General features: G+C 41.9%; 1 protein-coding gene across 1 annotated transcript; it reads right to left on the bottom strand.

Moving 5' to 3' along the window:
• Positions 1-6,726: 6,726 nt before the first annotated feature.
• On the bottom strand, positions 6,727-17,580 carry wnt7ab (wingless-type MMTV integration site family, member 7Ab). Its single transcript, XM_088994392.1, has 4 exons — positions 17,253-17,580; positions 16,765-16,991; positions 11,380-11,651; positions 6,727-7,991 (listed from the first exon to the last, which is right to left on the bottom strand). Exons 1-4 carry the CDS (start codon positions 17,321-17,323, stop codon positions 7,509-7,511), a joined length of 1,053 nt encoding a protein of 350 aa, XP_088850518.1. The 5' UTR covers positions 17,324-17,580; the 3' UTR covers positions 6,727-7,508.
• Between the last annotated feature and the right edge of the window lie 629 nt (positions 17,581-18,209).

The raw sequence follows: 18,209 nt of genomic DNA, 5'->3' as shown, positions 1-18,209 counted from the left end.
TGCCGTTTGGTACTTGATATTAACTCATTCATTGCCAGACAATGTGCAAAAATGCAACCACTCCAGTGCCATAATTTTTGTCCTTGTCACTCGAATTCCAGGACCTACAGAATATTGAGTTTTAGGACTACATAAACATTCAATTAGACTTAGACGTCTGTGTAAGCTCTCAGTCGTACAGGAGTGGTCCATCGATGAGAAGGTTTCTTCAGCCGTCATCTGTACAATTTTGAAGGTTTTGGACGTTTCGCCTCCTATCCAAGAGGCTTCGTCAGCGAACTAAAGTCGGACTGGTCATATCGGCCCTATTTATATATCCCTAATGTCCAGGCATGGCGGCGCCGGACACAGCTATGATAGGTCCCTACTCTCAGGTTGGGGGGAGCAGAGGACCCCTCTCTGTGGCCCCACTGATTGTTCCTACATTCCTGACTAGACTTAGACTCTCTTTTTTTCACCAGAAAACGGAATTAATTCCTAAATTATATGGGTCTGGAGTTATCTGAGCTTCAAATGAGGGCGGCTGTCCAAAATACAATGCAATACATACAAATTGGTTTATATAGTGCTTTAACAACAGCTGAAGCTGTAACAAAGCACTAACATGGAAAAAAGAGAAATGATACCCCCTTGTGGAAGGGAAAAACATTGCCCGAGAACGGCGCTCTATGTCATATTTTCAATTCCCAAATAAATTCGTGAATGGCAGTGAATGAGTTCATTTTTTTTGCCTTCTATTCTTCTTGAATATTTTTAATCGTTTAACATGGCCAACTCCTCTCATGGTGAAACGGACAAAAGTTGATATAAGCCCATTTTAGTGTTCATTATTTTATTGGTCTTCACATCTTTCGAAACACGTATTTAAAAAAATCATAAATGAAATGTATTATTATTCTCTTTTTTGTCCTATTAAGACTTTCTGGCAAGCACTCTGAATTCTGGTGTGTTGTTTTTAGTGTTCTATAAATAAATTGAGTTAAGTCCAGTGAGCTCATTGACTTGAGTACTTCAAGGACGAAAGGTGCAGTTCATCATTGACCACCTTTTTCCAGTAGGAATGCAATTTGCTGCCTCAAAAATGAACACATTTCTGGACTTTAGACGGCGAAGAGGAGACGCTTGATAATATTTGCACCCAAATGTCAGAATCATAATAAAGCAATAATCATCAATCGACAAACGGTAGATGTGGAGACTCTGTAAAATCATTCAAGACAAAGTGAAAGTGCCTGTCTCTCGATTGTGTTGCTTTCTTTATGTCATTTCCCTTTTGTGCTATTCTTTGTCTCATTACCATCACTGAAGCTGACCTCAGTCCCGAGGATCCAGCTGTGCTCCCCTGCCCTACAGACAAACCTTTGCCCCGCTGCTGAACTGCAGGATCATCTCGCACTGTCATGGCCTCATCTGCAACTGTCAGCGAATGACCCCCAGTGACTCTGATGCCATTCAGGGCACATTACATGGCCGCTCATTTCAATTCCTATGTGAATCTAATCACCTGCAGCTAACAAGAGATTGAAGATCGCACAGTGGGAATTACTTGAACGACAACCTGAGATTTTTACCAGTCGGAAAACTTTGTGTTTACAGCCAACAACGACTGTTATTTACAGGCACTCTGAGATAGACGGTAAACCTTCACTACACACAAGATTTCCATCATCCGCATATAGGAACCCGATTCTATGTCCCCAGGTGCTTGACCCGATCGCTTTGCATGTAGTTGCCTTTTGATTCAGCGTCAGGAAATGAAAGGGTGATAATGTGCTTGAAAAGTTTTGTGGCACCAACTTCAAAACACTTTGGTCACCAGCATTGTGGGATACATATCAAAAGGTGCACTTTCAGGTATCGCTTTACGTCTTTGGGTGGAAAGTGAGGGTGTTTCCACATCTTGGCAAGGCATGAGTGAAGGAAAGGCAGAAGATTAATGATATAATAGCTCTGACCACATGCTGCAGTCATTTAAACTGGCAGCACCAGCTCAAATTGTTTCATGGCTTTCTGCAATGATACTTTTGGAGCGTGTCTGGACAGGTTGTAGGATGTTCGGGAGAGAATTCATTGCGACTGCTCAGTCAGAAGACTGCAGCCTGCGAGCTATGACACCCTCAGGAAAGTACACGTACGACGAGTGTTTACATCCCAGCGGCTTGTTTGCGCACCTTTCCATTGTTGACTCTTTGTCTCCCGCATCTCTGTCGAGGCACCTGATTGTATACTGAACAGTTACATTTGAAAAAAAGGTTTTTGATTGTGAAAGTTTGTCCATGTAACATTGTTTTGAGGAGGAATAAAAAGTAGAAGTCAACCGGGATGCCTTCATGCATTGTCATTCAACCTCAGAGTTGCTGCTATATTCTCATTTTGTTTTTTGAAAAATGGACCCTTAGTGACAACCATTCATAAAGAAGATGCTAACTCTCTGGTAGTAGAAGCAATCTTAACGGCCATTGAGCATAGGAATGTGGGTAGCAGTCTGTTACGAGGTCTGATGACGATCAGTGATGTTGCCTATAAGCATCTGCAGAGGTCTGTAGTGACTTTGGTGTTTTGATTCTAAACATCCAGTGTCGTGACGCCGGAGACATTGGAGGATTACTGTAAGCTTAGCTCAGGTGACGTCCTGTGTGTGTGTGTGTGTAGGGGGGGGGGGGGCAGGAATGAGGGCCATCCGTACTTCACCTTGGTTACTTCATGAATCAAATAGAACAGCAGAAATCATCATTTGAAGACAGTCCACCTTTGACCCGGTCCAGTTTTTCATCTTGTTTCTTCAACGCACAGTTACGCTTGTTTTCCGAGCTTTCAAAAGACTGCGAAACTGAGCTGGTATGTTGCTTCAAATCATTATGAAAAGCTCCTAGAACAATCCCCCCACAGAGCTCTTTGTATAGGTGCCTTAATGCCACTGACAATACCTTGAAGCTATTTGACCACTGTGTTTACATACACAAATCAGATAGCGCATGGGAAGTCAGATAGACCTTGCAAGGTCTTGTGCATCTCTCTTGCTGGGAGTGCAGATTGTCTCCTATCTGCGGCTTCCATCTCCGAGTCTCAAACACCGTGCTGCGAAAAGAGTGCCTGAATGAGCTCCTGCAGCTCCTCACAGTATCTCTGGAATCACATAAAGACAACTTTGTGCTCTGCAATTTACTGTGCCGTGCTCAGGTGCTTGTGCATGTCTCAACCAGAGGCAAGACAAAAGTATGACTGACATAATCATGTGTCATGAGATTTATGGCCAGAGAGTGCGAAGTGGAGAGAGAAATGGGAGCACATGCTTTCTTGCGCCGCCTCTTACTCCTTCAAATCACTGTCTTTAATGCCCCCCACTTGTTTGATTGAACCGTCGGCGGATGTTGAAGTCAATTGAATCCGGTCGCACATGAGGATTTATAATGTCAAGGCAGCTTCATTGTGTATTTGAATTCCCAGCGACTCCGATTTAAACCGCTGGCAGGAGTTCATGGCGAAACCATGCATAACTCTGCAGACCACTTCCAAAAGTGAGCATGTTTTGACAAACACAATTCCAAAGGGGAACGGCACCAAACTTCACAGCAGCAAGCACATCACACCCTTGAGCATGTTGGCGAGGACCCGATCCTGTTTTTGGAAAAACAGTGTTTGCAGTATAATTAGCATGTCGGTGATCTCACGGGGCATGTAATATCAAAGGACGTGGTATTTTGTGAGGATCAAGCTACCGGGGCCTTTGTGCCTTTGTGTGGTTTCTACTTTGTGCTGATGGAATACACAGGAGCTGGATCTTTTGGTAGCTAACCACACGGTTTTTTATTCAAAGCAAACCAGTACAAGATTATTAGTGATGGTTTGATGGCAGAAACCATTAAGACTATTAAGGATTGGAGGAATTCCAGACAAAAATTCCCAAATGCTTTGGAACTCAGAACACCACATTCAAGATAATGGTCGCAGGAAGATAGTATGAATCAAAAAGTACATTTGTTGAAAGGCTAAGTACATTGGTTGATGAGATGGTGTTTTTAAGAACACACAACTCTGAAAACAACTCCAAACACAACTTGAGGGTGACCTAGCAAGCAATGTTGCATCAAAAGAGAGGATTAAAAAGTATAATTATGTACTATAAAATATTTATTTTTCTTTTTGTAATGCAGGCATATCCCTTTGGCACAGTTTTCAAGAGAACTGCACACACCCATGAAATGCAACTTTCGCGTTAGCACACGTAGGTTGTGAACACATGAGCAGTCCAAGTTAAGTCATTTCCAAGTAAGGTATAGTTACAACAATTGCTGTTATTGTGGTTTCTTAAAAGACAGCAGTGCTTGGAACTTAAAGCAACTTCGAGATTGGTACATCTGTTCACACCAAATGGGAGTAAATTGTTTTTGATACTGTCATTTTGAGGTATGATCACAAAGCGTATTTTATATTCTTGATGCTATCATTCATACATTTTGAAAGCTCCAAGCAGCAGTGAGGACATACAAAAGACTCTGACATGTACATGTTCATGTTGTAATGTGATGCATGCAACAAAAAACTTGAAAAGAGGCTTAACCTGAGCTTTTTGAATGCCTTCCGAATCTGACATCAGTCTTTTGTATAAATATCATGAAAGGCCTTTGTCAAAAGTGACAAGCCTCCGTTATTGATTGTTCTTTATGTGGGGTGGTTTAGCCACATGATATGGTGAAAACACAGTAAATTATCCTGAGGAAATTGCTCAAAAAAGCAACAAAGACGAAACATGTATCTGTCCTGGAAGATGACCCGGAGCAGGTTTCCCATCAAGACCTTAAGCCCCGTCTCTGTTCCACTCCCATGCCGATGAGAGTGGAATCTGTAACGACCGTGGGCTCCGGCATCGTTAACATTTCCCTGACGTGTCGGCCGGCCTCTCTTGGAGACTACTCCGCATTTTCGGAGCGCCGCTGAGGTTGTTGTAGCAACGAGTCGCCCAGAAGTGAATGAAGCAGATGTGCGAGTCATCTATCACCTGACAGCTCCCACTCCCCCAACTGAGCAAGCCATCACTGTGACAGTTGGTCCAGCAAGTCTCATCAATTACAGCGGTACCCTGCTATTAGAGCACAAACACTTCTTCTCCTCCAACACGTTCAACCACTTCCCAGTCTGCAAGATGGGCCCGCAATTAAGACTGAAGAACTTTGCCCTCTGAAAGAACATCTCTTTCTCCCGTCGTCATTATAAACATAGACATAGTGGGATACAAAGATTTATCAGCGTGGTGATATACGAATGACCAAGGAGGATTAATAATTAACTTTTCTGTTCTTCTGAAAGCTAAAGTAATGATTGAAGCTCAATTGATCAGTATTTAATGAGTAATTGCTAATGTTTGTCATGAAACTTGAACTATTAGCCATTTACAGACGATCACTAATGAAGCTGTTAAAGTAGACTGCAGGATTTATTTTATTTTTTTCTTGGTAAAGATGTGGAGGGGAGGAAAGTGATTGTAAACTGTATTGCGCTGCATGGTTGACACGTACTGCACACATTTTTAAAAACCGACTATGCAGTGCAACCACCTAATACCCTAAATCGGCATACGATTTAATGGATTATGAGAAAAAAGTATATATATATATATATATATATATATATATATATATATATATATATATATATATATATATATATATATATATATATATTTATACAGTGGGACCTTGGCTTACGAACTTAATTGGTTCCCAGATAGAGTGTGTAAGGCGGAAAGTGTGTATCCCAAAAATTAAATTCCTATAGGAAACCATTAAAATGAGAATAATCCGTTCCCAGGATTATATAGAGGACATAAACAGTGGCTACCATTTTCTTGTTCGGCGAACGGGCTCGTTCGCGAACGACACATCAGTCAATGTGGCAGCTCCGTGTGTATACCGAAAAATAGTCTGCCGAGGTAAAATTTTCATAAATGTAACGTTCGTAAACCGATAAGTTCGTAAACCAAGGATATATATATATATATATATATATATATATATATATATATATATATATATATATATATATATATATATATATATATATATATATATATATATATATATATATATATATATATCGCATCTCGTCCATCTCTGATGGAAACATCAGAAAGAAGGAACATGAGAAAATCGAGAAATACCAAGGGCTCAGAGAGGAGCTGGAGAGAGCCTGGAAGGTAAAGGTGACAGTCGTGCCTGTGGTGGTCGGAGCACTCGGGGCAGTGACCCCCAAACTCGACGAGTGGTTGCAACAGATCCCGGGAACAACATTGGATATCTCGGTCCAGAAAAGCGCAGTGCTGGGAATAGCACGGATACTGCGCAGAACCCTCAAGCTTCCTGGCCTCTGGTAGAGGTATATATATATATATATATATATATATATATATATATATATATATATATATATATATATATATATATATATATATACAGTAAAGTCTCATTATATCGATATCGGATATATCGATAGTCCCGGTTATATCGATATTTTTTCGGACTCCCTTGAATATCGATATAACGAGACTTTACTGTATATATATATATATGGCTGCATTGATCCCATTTGCATCTATTGCACCAGAAATCTTAATCTGAAGCCAACATTTGATGTTCAGTTCAGTTGATTTTGCTTTCATATTTGCTTTCAAGCAAAGCACATTACAAAGGAAGAGGTTGTCAGGAGAAACAAAAATGAAATCATGCCATGTTGGTGTTATTCTGCTCATGTATTCCATCAGTAGTAGTCATGAAATGCAGTAAACAACAGCGTCTATAACAAACACTACACAACCCCGGCAGTGACAACAGGGGCAAACGTACATTATCAGCATTTTACAGACACATGTCTTAATTTTGAATATTATGCAACAGATATAAATAAAACATCCATACAAAAATAGGCTCTTACAAAATATACTCTATGAACCAATATTTACCAAAGGTGGCAAATGTGCTTGTGATTTTGAAGCTCTGACCTAAAAAAAATGAATGGGATTGGGACTAGCAGCAAACAGAGGGAAGACACAAGTGGGTCACGAGTTAATATAACGGTGAATTCAAATCCTGTGTGTTAGGAGTTTCTGGTCCCTTTAATAAACTAAGCCCTCCCAACGTGTGGTTATTTGTGACCCATAATGGACAAATTCAGTAGTTCTTATCCAATAAATTAATATTAATTATCTCCATTCTATAAAAGACAGTATGTTAAATATTCCACATGGATGAGTTACACCATGCGTGACAGACAGCAGTGTGCACGGCTCAGGTAATCACGCGCTCCATATTCCACGATATTCTTGTCCACGATACCGTACGTGTCCATGTAGATTCAAGTCTTTGTGCTTCGGTTGTGTGCAGTTCTCCCCTTGGTAGTGTTTGTCCACTTTTCACCCCAACCATCCCTAAAGTCCACACAGGGGTGTCCGATCCTCGTGCCGCAGGAATATCCAAAAAGACCACACGAATGCCAGCACCGTCCAATAAATATTGTCATTTGCACGTGTACACCTCTGTCCTCTCACTGCACGTGTTGCATTTGACGTAGCAGCACCACAAGAACTTGCAGTTGCACTGCCACACTCTGGAGTACTGATGCGTGTTGTAGCCACGGCCGCAGCACATCAAGTCGCAGCCGCTGATGTGCTGCATCATAGTCTTGTTGCACACTCGCCCTTGCGTCCCCAAACTGCCCGTGACCATGTCCGCCTCGCAGTAGTTTGGGGATTTATCTATGTACACCAGGTCTGTATCCATGGGCTTCCGGTAAGAATATGGCTTCTTGATCTTCAGGAATTTGGGGCGCTTGTTGCGGCTGGCTTTGACCGGTTCCACGTGCACTGCGTGGGCATATCTCTCCTTGAGAATGTAGCCAAGCTCGCGGAACTTGGGAAGTGTAGTCCAGCAGGTTTTGGTGGTGCAGGAGCCCGACACGCCATGACACTTGCATTCCAGTCGCATGTTCTTCTCCAACACCTGGAAGCACAAAATCTGCTCAGCAACAAAGACAAAATGCCCCCATGAAAACTTGGTCTTGGCAGTCCAAAAAAAAGCACCCTAAAAATGAGGTTAAGAATCATTTTTGACATAAAATTTGAATCAGAGATGGCTTTATATAGCCCAAATTATCATATTTTGTGCCGATTTTTTAAACTCATTCCCCGCCAAACGTGCCAAAATGTGTCTTCTCCAGTGCCAGGGTTTTTGTCATTTTCACTCAAATTCCAGGACACACAGAATATTGAGTTTTAGGACTACATCAACATTCAATGCAGCGTAAGCTACCTTAGACTCTCTTCTTTCATCAGACAAAATGAGTTATATGGATCCGGAGTAATATGAGGTGCAAGTGGGGGCGGCTCTAAAAAGGCAAATGATGGCCCCTTATGGAAGGGTAGAAACATTGCCAGAGGTCTGAACAGCACTTTATCGGCAAGCAAGAAAAAACAAAACCCGAACAAATTTGGGAATTGCGCTCCATGTCATATTTTCAATTGCCGAATAAATTCGGGAATGGCAGTGAATGAGTTAAATTCGTAAAAAAAAGTTTTTGATCCATTTCCAGTTTTTGTTTGGAATTTGACCTGTAACTGGTAGCTGCCTTTAGATTTTTTCTTGTGTTATGATTTATAGATCTGATGTTTCAGAAAGAAATTCTGAACCTGACTCTTCATTCATTCATTCATTCATTCATTCATTCATTCATTCATTCATTCATCCATTCACTCATTCATCCATACATTTTTTTCATATTCCGAACAGAGTATTATATCCAGTTATACATGTACATATCTTAATAGCTCATATATTTTATTAAATGTTTATTTTTCAGTACAAACCAATACAGGTTACTTATACAAGCCTTAAACATACTATAAACCTTAAACAGACGTATTCAAAATATAGCACTAAAGCAACTTAAGAACAAATTCACCTTACCAACGACTGTTCGGAACAAATCTCGTTCGTAAATTGGGGAGCGTCTGTGCAAGTTATAAATTTTGCTACACCTTGTGCAAGTACGGTGGGGCCACTCACTCAAACTCGTGGGACAGATGACTGGATCAAACCAGTTTTGAGGCAAAAGGGGTGGACATTGTATTCTTGTGGATGATTAGGACAATTGTCATTTTAAAACACTGCTGTGCTTTAGAAGAAACATGGGCAAATTATAAATCAGCGTCAACAAATCGACATCAAATCAACGTAGTAAAAATGCGCTGACCCACGTAATCATTTTCCAAGTCCAGCATCGATTGAGTATAATGCACATCTCTGTGACAACATGACAAGCGAACACCCTGCAGTTGGGGATTAAATGGAAGCCCATCACATTGCTGCGTTATAGCGTACACACAGAAGCCAAAATAAAGTATCAGATGTCAGCCAGTGTGTGTGTAGTCACCACACAACACACAAATGTCAAGAGAGAGTATGGGAGGCGTAGAGTGACTGGGATTACTGCTAAAGCTCGGCTTGATGACAATGAGGTGCGCTATTGGCCGGAACGGGAATTTTCTTAACAAGGTGAAATGGGAATTTCCTCCTGAGTTTCATGTTCAAAATGGCATCTTAAAATTTAAGGCCAAGCGTTCCCTAACTCAAATTCCTTCATAAAGTTGGTATATCCAACAGCCCTAATCCATCAGTTGTTGTGTGACCAACACTTGTGGCAGCCTTTGTCTGGAGGATTGGACCAGGGAAGCTCCCGCTCGGCATCACTGCCACGATTAGCATAAATAAAGGGGGGTGGGTCACTATCAAAACAGGAACGCCTTTATGAGCAAAAAGAAAAAAAAAACGCTGCTCGCTGTTTCCTGGAAGACAAATTTGCTGTCTAGAAAAGCCAATTTGAGAAAATGATCAGCTCAATGCAATTGTGTGCGAAGGCTTTCCGGCGACAAGACCATGAACGTGTCGGTTTCCTGAATCTGGCTTTTCTGGCTCACGGAAAGGAAGAGGTGTATGAGTTAACTTGGCCAGATCTACTTTTTATTATTCAACAGGTCCCCTTGAGCTGTTTGGCACGTCATTTCACTTGGTCTTTAACCTCTTAGACCGAATGGAGTCTCATTGTCACCCTGTGCTGAAAAGGAGAACGCGATGTTTGTCCTCTTTGTATCCTGCCGCACAATTGTTGTCTGTCTTGGTGCGCTGTGATGCACATTCTGTGACTTTCTCGCAGAAAATGGAAGTGTATAATTATTTTAGTCATGTCCCCGAATAAGAATGAACCGGTGGCACTGAATCAAATTACACCCAATAATTGAAAGTGAATTGAAAGAGACCATTGAATTGCACTCATCACTGCAGCCCTGGAGAGGACAAACAAGCACAAAGCGAATGATTTGTCATGTTAGAGGGAGATTAGAAACCTAAATAATTGTGTAATGCCCAACTGGTGAAGTACTGGTAAAGAACGGATACGATTGTTTTTCAGCATTTTTGTGGAGACTGTGCTGAGCAGTTGCACATTTTCGGCAGTACAAATATGCCAGCACTGTTTTTGATTTCGGGGGAATGTCAGTGACTGTCATCGCTGGACAGCTGGGGGGCCATTGTGGTTTTTTCTTGCATCTGTAATGGGTGGCATTGTCACAGCCCCGCTTTGTTCAGCGGAAAGGTCGGTGCTGTTAGACAGTCTGTGGCAGGATGGATGCATGCCTTGCGGAGCCCGCGATGAGAAGAAAGGAACGTCAGCTCAGAGCGCCGATTCGTATGTGCAACTGTCGCGGCTTGGAATTGAAGCAGATTTACGTGGAGATGTGAGACAGTTTCTTTTCGTCAATGCTTCATGTTTGCGTTGTGCACATTTAACCATGAAGTCCCTGATCCACTGGTGAAAAGGACGCTTTGATCCTCTCCTCTTTCATCTAGAACTGCTTCATTCTACAAAGAGGGGGCAGAAAGTGCTAAAGATTGAAGACTGTCTGTGTCTTTTGTGTTGTGTCACATTACTTTTTATTTTTTATTTTATTTTTCTGTTTTGTACTTCAAGATGGTGCCACGAGAGTGGCTGCCTTTAGAGCGACTCCTGTATTTTGATTTTGCTGCTGTGAAATATAAATGTCTCCACTGTGAGACAAATAAAGACTCATCTAGCTATCTAGCTACCCAAGGGATAGGGATCATATCTTTTTGGCCCATGTCTTTTCTGTACAATCATCTCATCAATCACTTTTGACAGTTTATTTTGGTCCCTGAAAGCCACCTTCATTCCACTGCTTGTGCAAGCTGGGCAGTACCATGGCAACATTCACCTTGACCACTATTTTGCAAGTCACTGCGATTATCAAGACCACTAAAATAAATAAATAAATACAAAAATAAATAAATCATGATTTTGGAGACGGCTGCATCTTACCTTGCGTCCCACCTCATTATTATGGAGGTTCATGAGTGTCCTGGCGTTCTGTTTGACCTCTCGGGCATCAATAAACACCTTGGAAAAGCCGAGGCCGTAGCTGATGTCCGCAGAGCAGCCTCCCCACTTCCATCCTTGGTCCTTGCTGTAGAAACCCTGCTTCTCTTTGTCACAGCTGCAGTCGCTCAGGTTACCCTGCGTACAGGCGGCGGTGATGGCATGGGCCACCCCGGCTGCGATAATGGCGTACGTAAAGGCCGCTTCTTTGCTCCCTGTAAAAGCGCAGGAGAGAGTACATCAAAATTGGTTTGATTTGTAGAGATGACACAAGTCATTGCAATGCATATTAGCATTGCAGTCATTAATAAGTGGAGTTTTGGATGTGTTTTAAAGAGGAAGTCGGGTAACAAAATATATGCAGTATATGAACTCTGTTGCCCCATTCTGATTCATATTATTTTTGTGGAGTTATCAGCAAAAGCCACCACTTTTTATCCATCTAAGTGGGCATCCATTTTCCTGCTTGCTATTGAGAACTATTTTTCACAATGTATAAGTACAAATGAAATCACAATGTATAAGTACATATATGTCACATGACCAAAGCCAGAACAACAGGTGAGTCGTCATTGGTTGTTAACTGAACCCTGAGCCACTGTGATGTCATTTTAAGTCGACAGCAAGTCTCAGAACAGGGCAAAATGGCCGCCACTACAAACACACTTGCAATCGGAATGTTGTGTTTCAACTCGTTTTGGAGCAGAAAACATGTAATTTGTATTTCCTTTTCATTTGTGAACTTTGAGCTAAAGAAAATAACATTCCAACCAATAAATATACCTGCCCAAATAAACTACATTTTCTATCATGCATTTGTGTTTGTGTTGTATTTGGGGATTTAAAATTAATTTTGTTCAGATGATCAAAACAACAACAACAGAAAATGTCATGAAATCATATCTTGCCGTAAACATTGTCATGCCCGTCAAAGTTTGCACCACCGATATCATGGACCATAAAGGCAATTGATGATGAAGCAGCGGCTATTTTAATGATGATAACATTATGACAGTTCTGACTCAGTGTCAAATGTTGCTGGTTTAAAATGAAAGATACAAGATTACCAATTAACAGTATGTTGGTTGACATCATGGTCTCAATGACATATCACTGAAGGGCGCCACTGTTTTGAAATCTGACCTGGAAACTGTCCTACCTGTGAACCAAAATGGCTGCTGGCAGTTTAGTCAACAAAGCAGCATGAATAAGAGGGCTGTCAGGGAAGGGAAGAGCTATTGATCCATTCAGAAATGACACATTCTGTGTAAACTCATCGGACATGAGCATCTCCATCCTGGCCTTATCTCCGCCGGGCCTACTGAACAAATCATTTACACATGCTGCAATATTGACAATAAACTAAAGGTTAATCTGACAGAGTGTGACAAATAAAATAGTTTTGGGGTGAAATATGACAAGGGGAAGGAACCTTATATATTTGAAACGGGAAATTAAGAATACAAGTTTGAATGTCTGTAATGCTAATCGCAGGAAGAAGATCCACATTTACATCTCCCTCCATATTTACAGTACGTATATAAACAAGCTCCTTTTTGGTTTGTTCACATCCTCACTTTCTTGGTGTTCTCGAGAAGTTCCACATACAGCAAGCATGTCCTGGCTATGTGCCACCTTTCTATCCTTGAAAGAAAGATAGAAAGAAAAAAAACCCTCATATCGGGGCATAAATTATGTTGACATTTTTACAGACTAAATGGGCTCCAGGCCAAAAAACAAGGTGTGTCTGTGCACTCGGTCACATCTGAGTGGAGTGCGGTCATTTTTCTCTACGATTCCTGTGCCTGACTCCTCCAAAAGAAACAGTAGGAGCGCTTCATAGGTTTGTATTGAGTGATGGAAAATATTTAGAAGGGTGAACTGAAATTCCGTCGTGAAAATGTCCCTTTTCTTTTAAATTGGGCCTCTCGTCAAAAGCTTATTCTTCAGCCTTGGGGGCCAATCGGAGTACAGCGATGCACCTTGCACTACCCACACTCCCTCAGAGAACAATTGCCAGCCACACAGCGCAGCTCGGCTTTGTGCCAACAATGGCATCCATTTGCAACCACTTGGCTTCTGGGCTAATCCAATCCGTGAAACCAATCTATTTGCTATGCCTGTCCAAGCCGTGGACTTGCTGCCGGCTTTCATGCCAGAACTGACACTCCTGATGGGCCAAAACTATTCATTCATAAAAGGACAGCTTTTTCAAACGCCACGGACAGCATGACTGGGATTAGTTTGCTTTCCACTGGCGGTGGGCAAGATGGCGTCATGCAGCTGGTGCAAGATAAGAAGTGTTTTATATCTGTAGCATTGTTAATTTCCTCATTCAATATTTTCTATGTTAACATTTTTCACCACACCAATAATTCATAGGATCTTTAGCTATAAAAATAGTCACTAAGTCGACTTGGTTTTGCTGTCTACACCAGGGGTGTTTCAAGAGTAAGAGGTTTGGTGGAACGCATCTCTCGGACAGACGAGATCAATTGAAACATTTTGTGTATTTTAACGCAATTTCACAGCCACATGTATTAAAGAGAAGGGCAACATATTTTGGTCATGGGCATCCAACCAGTAAGCTAGTCAGTAGGCATCTTGTCTTGATTATTTAACAGGACATTTGCAACACCCTGCGTCTCCCATTCCAATTCAAGCTGAGGAAAGTGCTGCTGTCTCTCACCACTTGAAACCTTTCCTGGCTAGAAAAAAATGTCCACTAACTCCTCCAGAAAGAACATAAACTGTGAACTGAAATGAAATGCAGCAACATTGATGACTGTCATAATGGACTGTTCAAGGTAGAAGATCCAAAATGTTCCACATAAGGGAAGTATAAGACAGGCATTTATGACATCGGCCTCCCACGGCAGGCTACTATCTCCCTGTGTGGAGTTTGCGTGTAGTGTATTCCCCTTGCTGTCATGTATTTTCTCTCAGTATTCCTGTTTGCTTCCACATTCCAAAAACATGCATGGCAGCTTAATGGAACCCTCTAAATCACAGGTGTCAAAGTCAAGGCCCGCGGGCCAAATCCGGCCCACCACATCATTTTTTTCGGCCCGCGAAAGCAAATCAAACTTGTGAAATTCCATGATGATTGCTAAAATCTGAGCCAAAATTTCAGATTTTTGGATGTCAACCACAATAAAAGTCATTATTCTTGACTTCAGATTTCAAAACGAGTTATTCATTAATTTGCTGTGTGCTCTATATGTAATATTTGAAGGGATGTAAACATTCTAATGGGTTCCCCAAATTCATAACGGCCCTCGAGAGGAAACCATAACTACAATGTGGCCCGCGGCAAAACATGACTTTGACACCCCTGCTCTAAATTATCCCTGGGTGTGAATGTGAGCATGCATGGGTGTCCGTCTATGTCAGGGGTGCTCACACTTTTTCAGCATGGGAGTGACTTTTGAAAAGACCAAGTCAAAGTGATAAACCCATTACTGTATATTGATTGAGAAATATATTGAGGATTCTTGCAACGTATGTTGATGTATAACCGCATATGTTGCACAACACAACATAATTATGTTTTTTTTACCATTACCTGAGTTCACTCTGATAACTGGCAGACGAGACAAACACACTTTGAAAGTGTCCTCGTCAAAGAAAGTCCGACTCCCATTCCGTATGAAATGGATAATTTTTTTTCTTACTTGGCCCAGCTCCACCACTTATTTTTACACCCTATATTACGTTTAAGAGGCAAAAAGCGAGGGAATAATTAGGATGTAACTAACGACTAGCTTGTTAACTTTACAATGCTCAGGGGCATTGTTTGAGCATGCACCTCTCAATGAGTAATATGATTGGTTGTCCGGTGTATCAATCGAGTGAAAGGATGTCTGATAGCCTGGATGGATGTATAGAATCAGAATCAGAATCAGATTCAGAATCAGATTCATATTTATTGCCAAGTATGTAGAACACACAAGGAATTTGTTTCTGGTAGAACACGCTGCACCAGTATCATCATCAAAAAATTGAGGCACTATACAGTCCTATTTGGGTTACTGTTTAAAGAGTTAATGGCTTGGGGGAAGAAGCATTTTAAATGTCTGCTGGATTTAGTGCGCATGGATCGGTAGCGCCTGCCTGAGGGGAGTAGCTGGAAAAGGTGGTGGGCAGGGTGCGGAGGGTCCAGTAGGATTTTTCGCGCCCTTGTTTGGATTCTTGCAGTGTGCAAGTCCTCGAGAGTGGGTAGGGCGATGCAAACATAGTGTGAAAATCACGAGTCTATAGTAGTAATTCCCTACCAGCGTGCCTTTACAGATAATCAGCTGTGTAACGTTAAAGTATATAATTTTATGGGGCATCAGTGATTTAAATTAGGGCTAATTGGTCTGTCCCCAAAATTGGCTCCAAACACTGACCACTATCCTCAAAAACAGACAACGCCAATTACCCAATCTCCTCCTGACACATCCATCTCCATTGGCCCTGACGATATTTGTCTACTATGATACTTTCCTCACTGTAACTTATACCCGTGGTAACATCCACATCCTTACAGTGGGAGTTGGAGCACCCATCAGCAGATGGGAGAAAGTCCACTGAAACAGTGTCTCATGAGACTCTGCCTGGTATGAAAAGAAAGGCTGTGACTATTCACAAGAGCTTTGTTACAGTCTTGGCTCAAGATACCTTCTATACATGCTTGGTGAAGAAAACAAGTCCGGAAAGCAGCTATCACTTGCTGCAAAAAAGTATTTACTTTCCATCTGAGAAATCACATTTGTGCTCTAAATTATAAATTGCACTTTCTTAACTGTAAGAATGAATAAAAACACAATTAACCCATTTATGCCAAGCATGTTCATATGAACACAGATAAATTCGTTTAATAAAATCAAAACAGAGTATCAAATTGGTTTAAACTAAGTATATAATTAACAATAATATAATTATATATAATTTGACAATAGTTAATGTGGCAAGAAACAACATTAATGCATTTGAAAATGAATTTATCTGTGTTCATATGAACACTAAGCATAAATGGGGTAAACAACAAGAATAGTTATATTTTTACAAATAAATGTGAGCAAAGTTTTCAAAATATGGATACAAAGATCAAGTGCACCTTGCATTTCGGGATGTTTTCTTCAACTGGTTATTCAATGTTCACTTTCATTGAACAATATGAGAAGCAGTTTTTGTTGTCCAGCTCAAGTCTGTACTAAAATTCACATGCAATCACAAACATGGTGGGGGAAGTGGGTATTTACGCAAGCGGAGCACAATTGCGCACCAAATGCAAGCGACTCAATATTCTAAATATGAACAAAACATGAACAGATAGCAACATACCCACTTTCAACTCTTTTCCGAAGACGGTCCTCTCGCCCAGGGCAGAGCAGTTCCAGCGCCCGTTTTTGAACTGGAACTGACACTCGTTGATGCCCATTTGCGCGCCCTCTCCGATAACGATAATGGCATCGGGGCGACTCTGACAGATAATCCGTTGCCTCGGGGCCAAACCGGGGATTTTGTTACAGATTATGCTCGCTCCGAGGGCCACCACCGACGAGAACCCCCTGTGGAGGGGGACAAAAGGTTTTACCTTCAGCGGCAGGTGCAATTCCACTTCTCAATACATTAGTTCCATAAATAACACGTCACTTCCCAAATTTCACCAAGCGCAAACATTTGGAGGACATGTGTACTTTCAAATACTACGACTTTGGGATGCCGTTGAACGACTTTAACAGATGAATTGCATTACGTGTCTTCATTGTGGTTATTTGCAAAGGAGTGACACAAAGTCGTGCGTTTCACAACAGCGAAGCGCAGCTCACCCAATTTTCAGGTAGACTATTCCCAGACAAAGTAAAACTCTTAAAATCCAGCGCCGAGTTCTCCGACTCATCGCGGCCTCACGGTCATGCAAAGACTGCTGGAGCTGAGGAGGGACTTGATTCGGTTCGTCTCCGATCGCTCACAGGACAGGTAACTCCACAGACAAGTCCACAAACCGGGGAAACATTGAAAAAAAACTTTTTTTGCCAAGTTGAGAAAAGATCCCTTTAGGTGGCCCCTTTGTCGCCGGTTCCCGTTGTCATTACTATGATGACGTCTGCACAGGTAAACCTTAACAAGTGTGATGGCCTATTTCTCACAGTTTCTCACATCTCGGCTTTATATCGCGCTCATCTCCGTGGGCGTGGCCGCGGGATACTTGCAAGGGGCCCCACGGAAGAATCCTCTCTCTCTCTTTCTCTCTCTCTCACTCTCTCACACACACGCGCACACTCCCCCCCCCCCCCCTCTCTCTCTTCACTCTCACTTTCTTTTTTCCTCTCTCTGTCTCTCAAGCTCTCTCCCCTTTTCTCTTTCTCTCTCTCTCTTTCAATCTCTGTCTGTCTGTCTGACTGTCTCTCTGTCTCTCTTTCTCCCTCTGACTCTCTGTCTCTTTCTCTCTCTCAAACAGGTATGGCTGGCAAGGACATCGTCATCAACATGCACCATCAGCATTGGGACCCCCCTCGCCCCCCAAGGATGCATCCTCTCTTCGCTGCACTAGTCCCTCTACACCAGGAGTCTCCAACTTCAGTCCTCAAAGGCCCCTGTCCTACATGTTTTCCGGTTCTCACACTTGATTGAAATAGTCAGGATCGTTTTATGTTGCTTCAGAGCTGGTTGATGAGCTGATCACCAGAATCAGATGTGTAGTCGAGAGAGATGGAAAGCCCAGAGTTGGACATGCGACACAAACGACTGCACCTCAACACACCCAGCCATCAAATTCATCAACT

This window comes from Hippocampus bargibanti, linkage group LG01 (genome assembly GCF_051943395.1).
Source record: "Hippocampus bargibanti isolate YZ-2025 linkage group LG01, ASM5194339v1, whole genome shotgun sequence".
Classification (NCBI taxonomy): domain Eukaryota; kingdom Metazoa; phylum Chordata; class Actinopteri; order Syngnathiformes; family Syngnathidae; genus Hippocampus; species Hippocampus bargibanti.
The sequence above is the reverse complement of the archived record's forward strand: the minus strand, read 5'-3'. Positions and strand labels throughout refer to the sequence as shown.

Coding starts and splice junctions, on each gene's coding strand:
- wnt7ab (XM_088994392.1), bottom strand. CDS start 17,323: ATGAGTCGGAGAACTCGGCGCTGGATTTTAAGAGTTTTACTTTGTCTG. Junction 11,652..16,764: donor CGGAAAAGAGTTGAAAGTGG/GTATGTTGCTAT, acceptor GCGCTTTTACAG/GGAGCAAAGAAGCGGCCTTT. Junction 7,992..11,379: donor ATAATGAGGTGGGACGCAAG/GTAAGATGCAGC, acceptor TTGTGCTTCCAG/GTGTTGGAGAAGAACATGCG.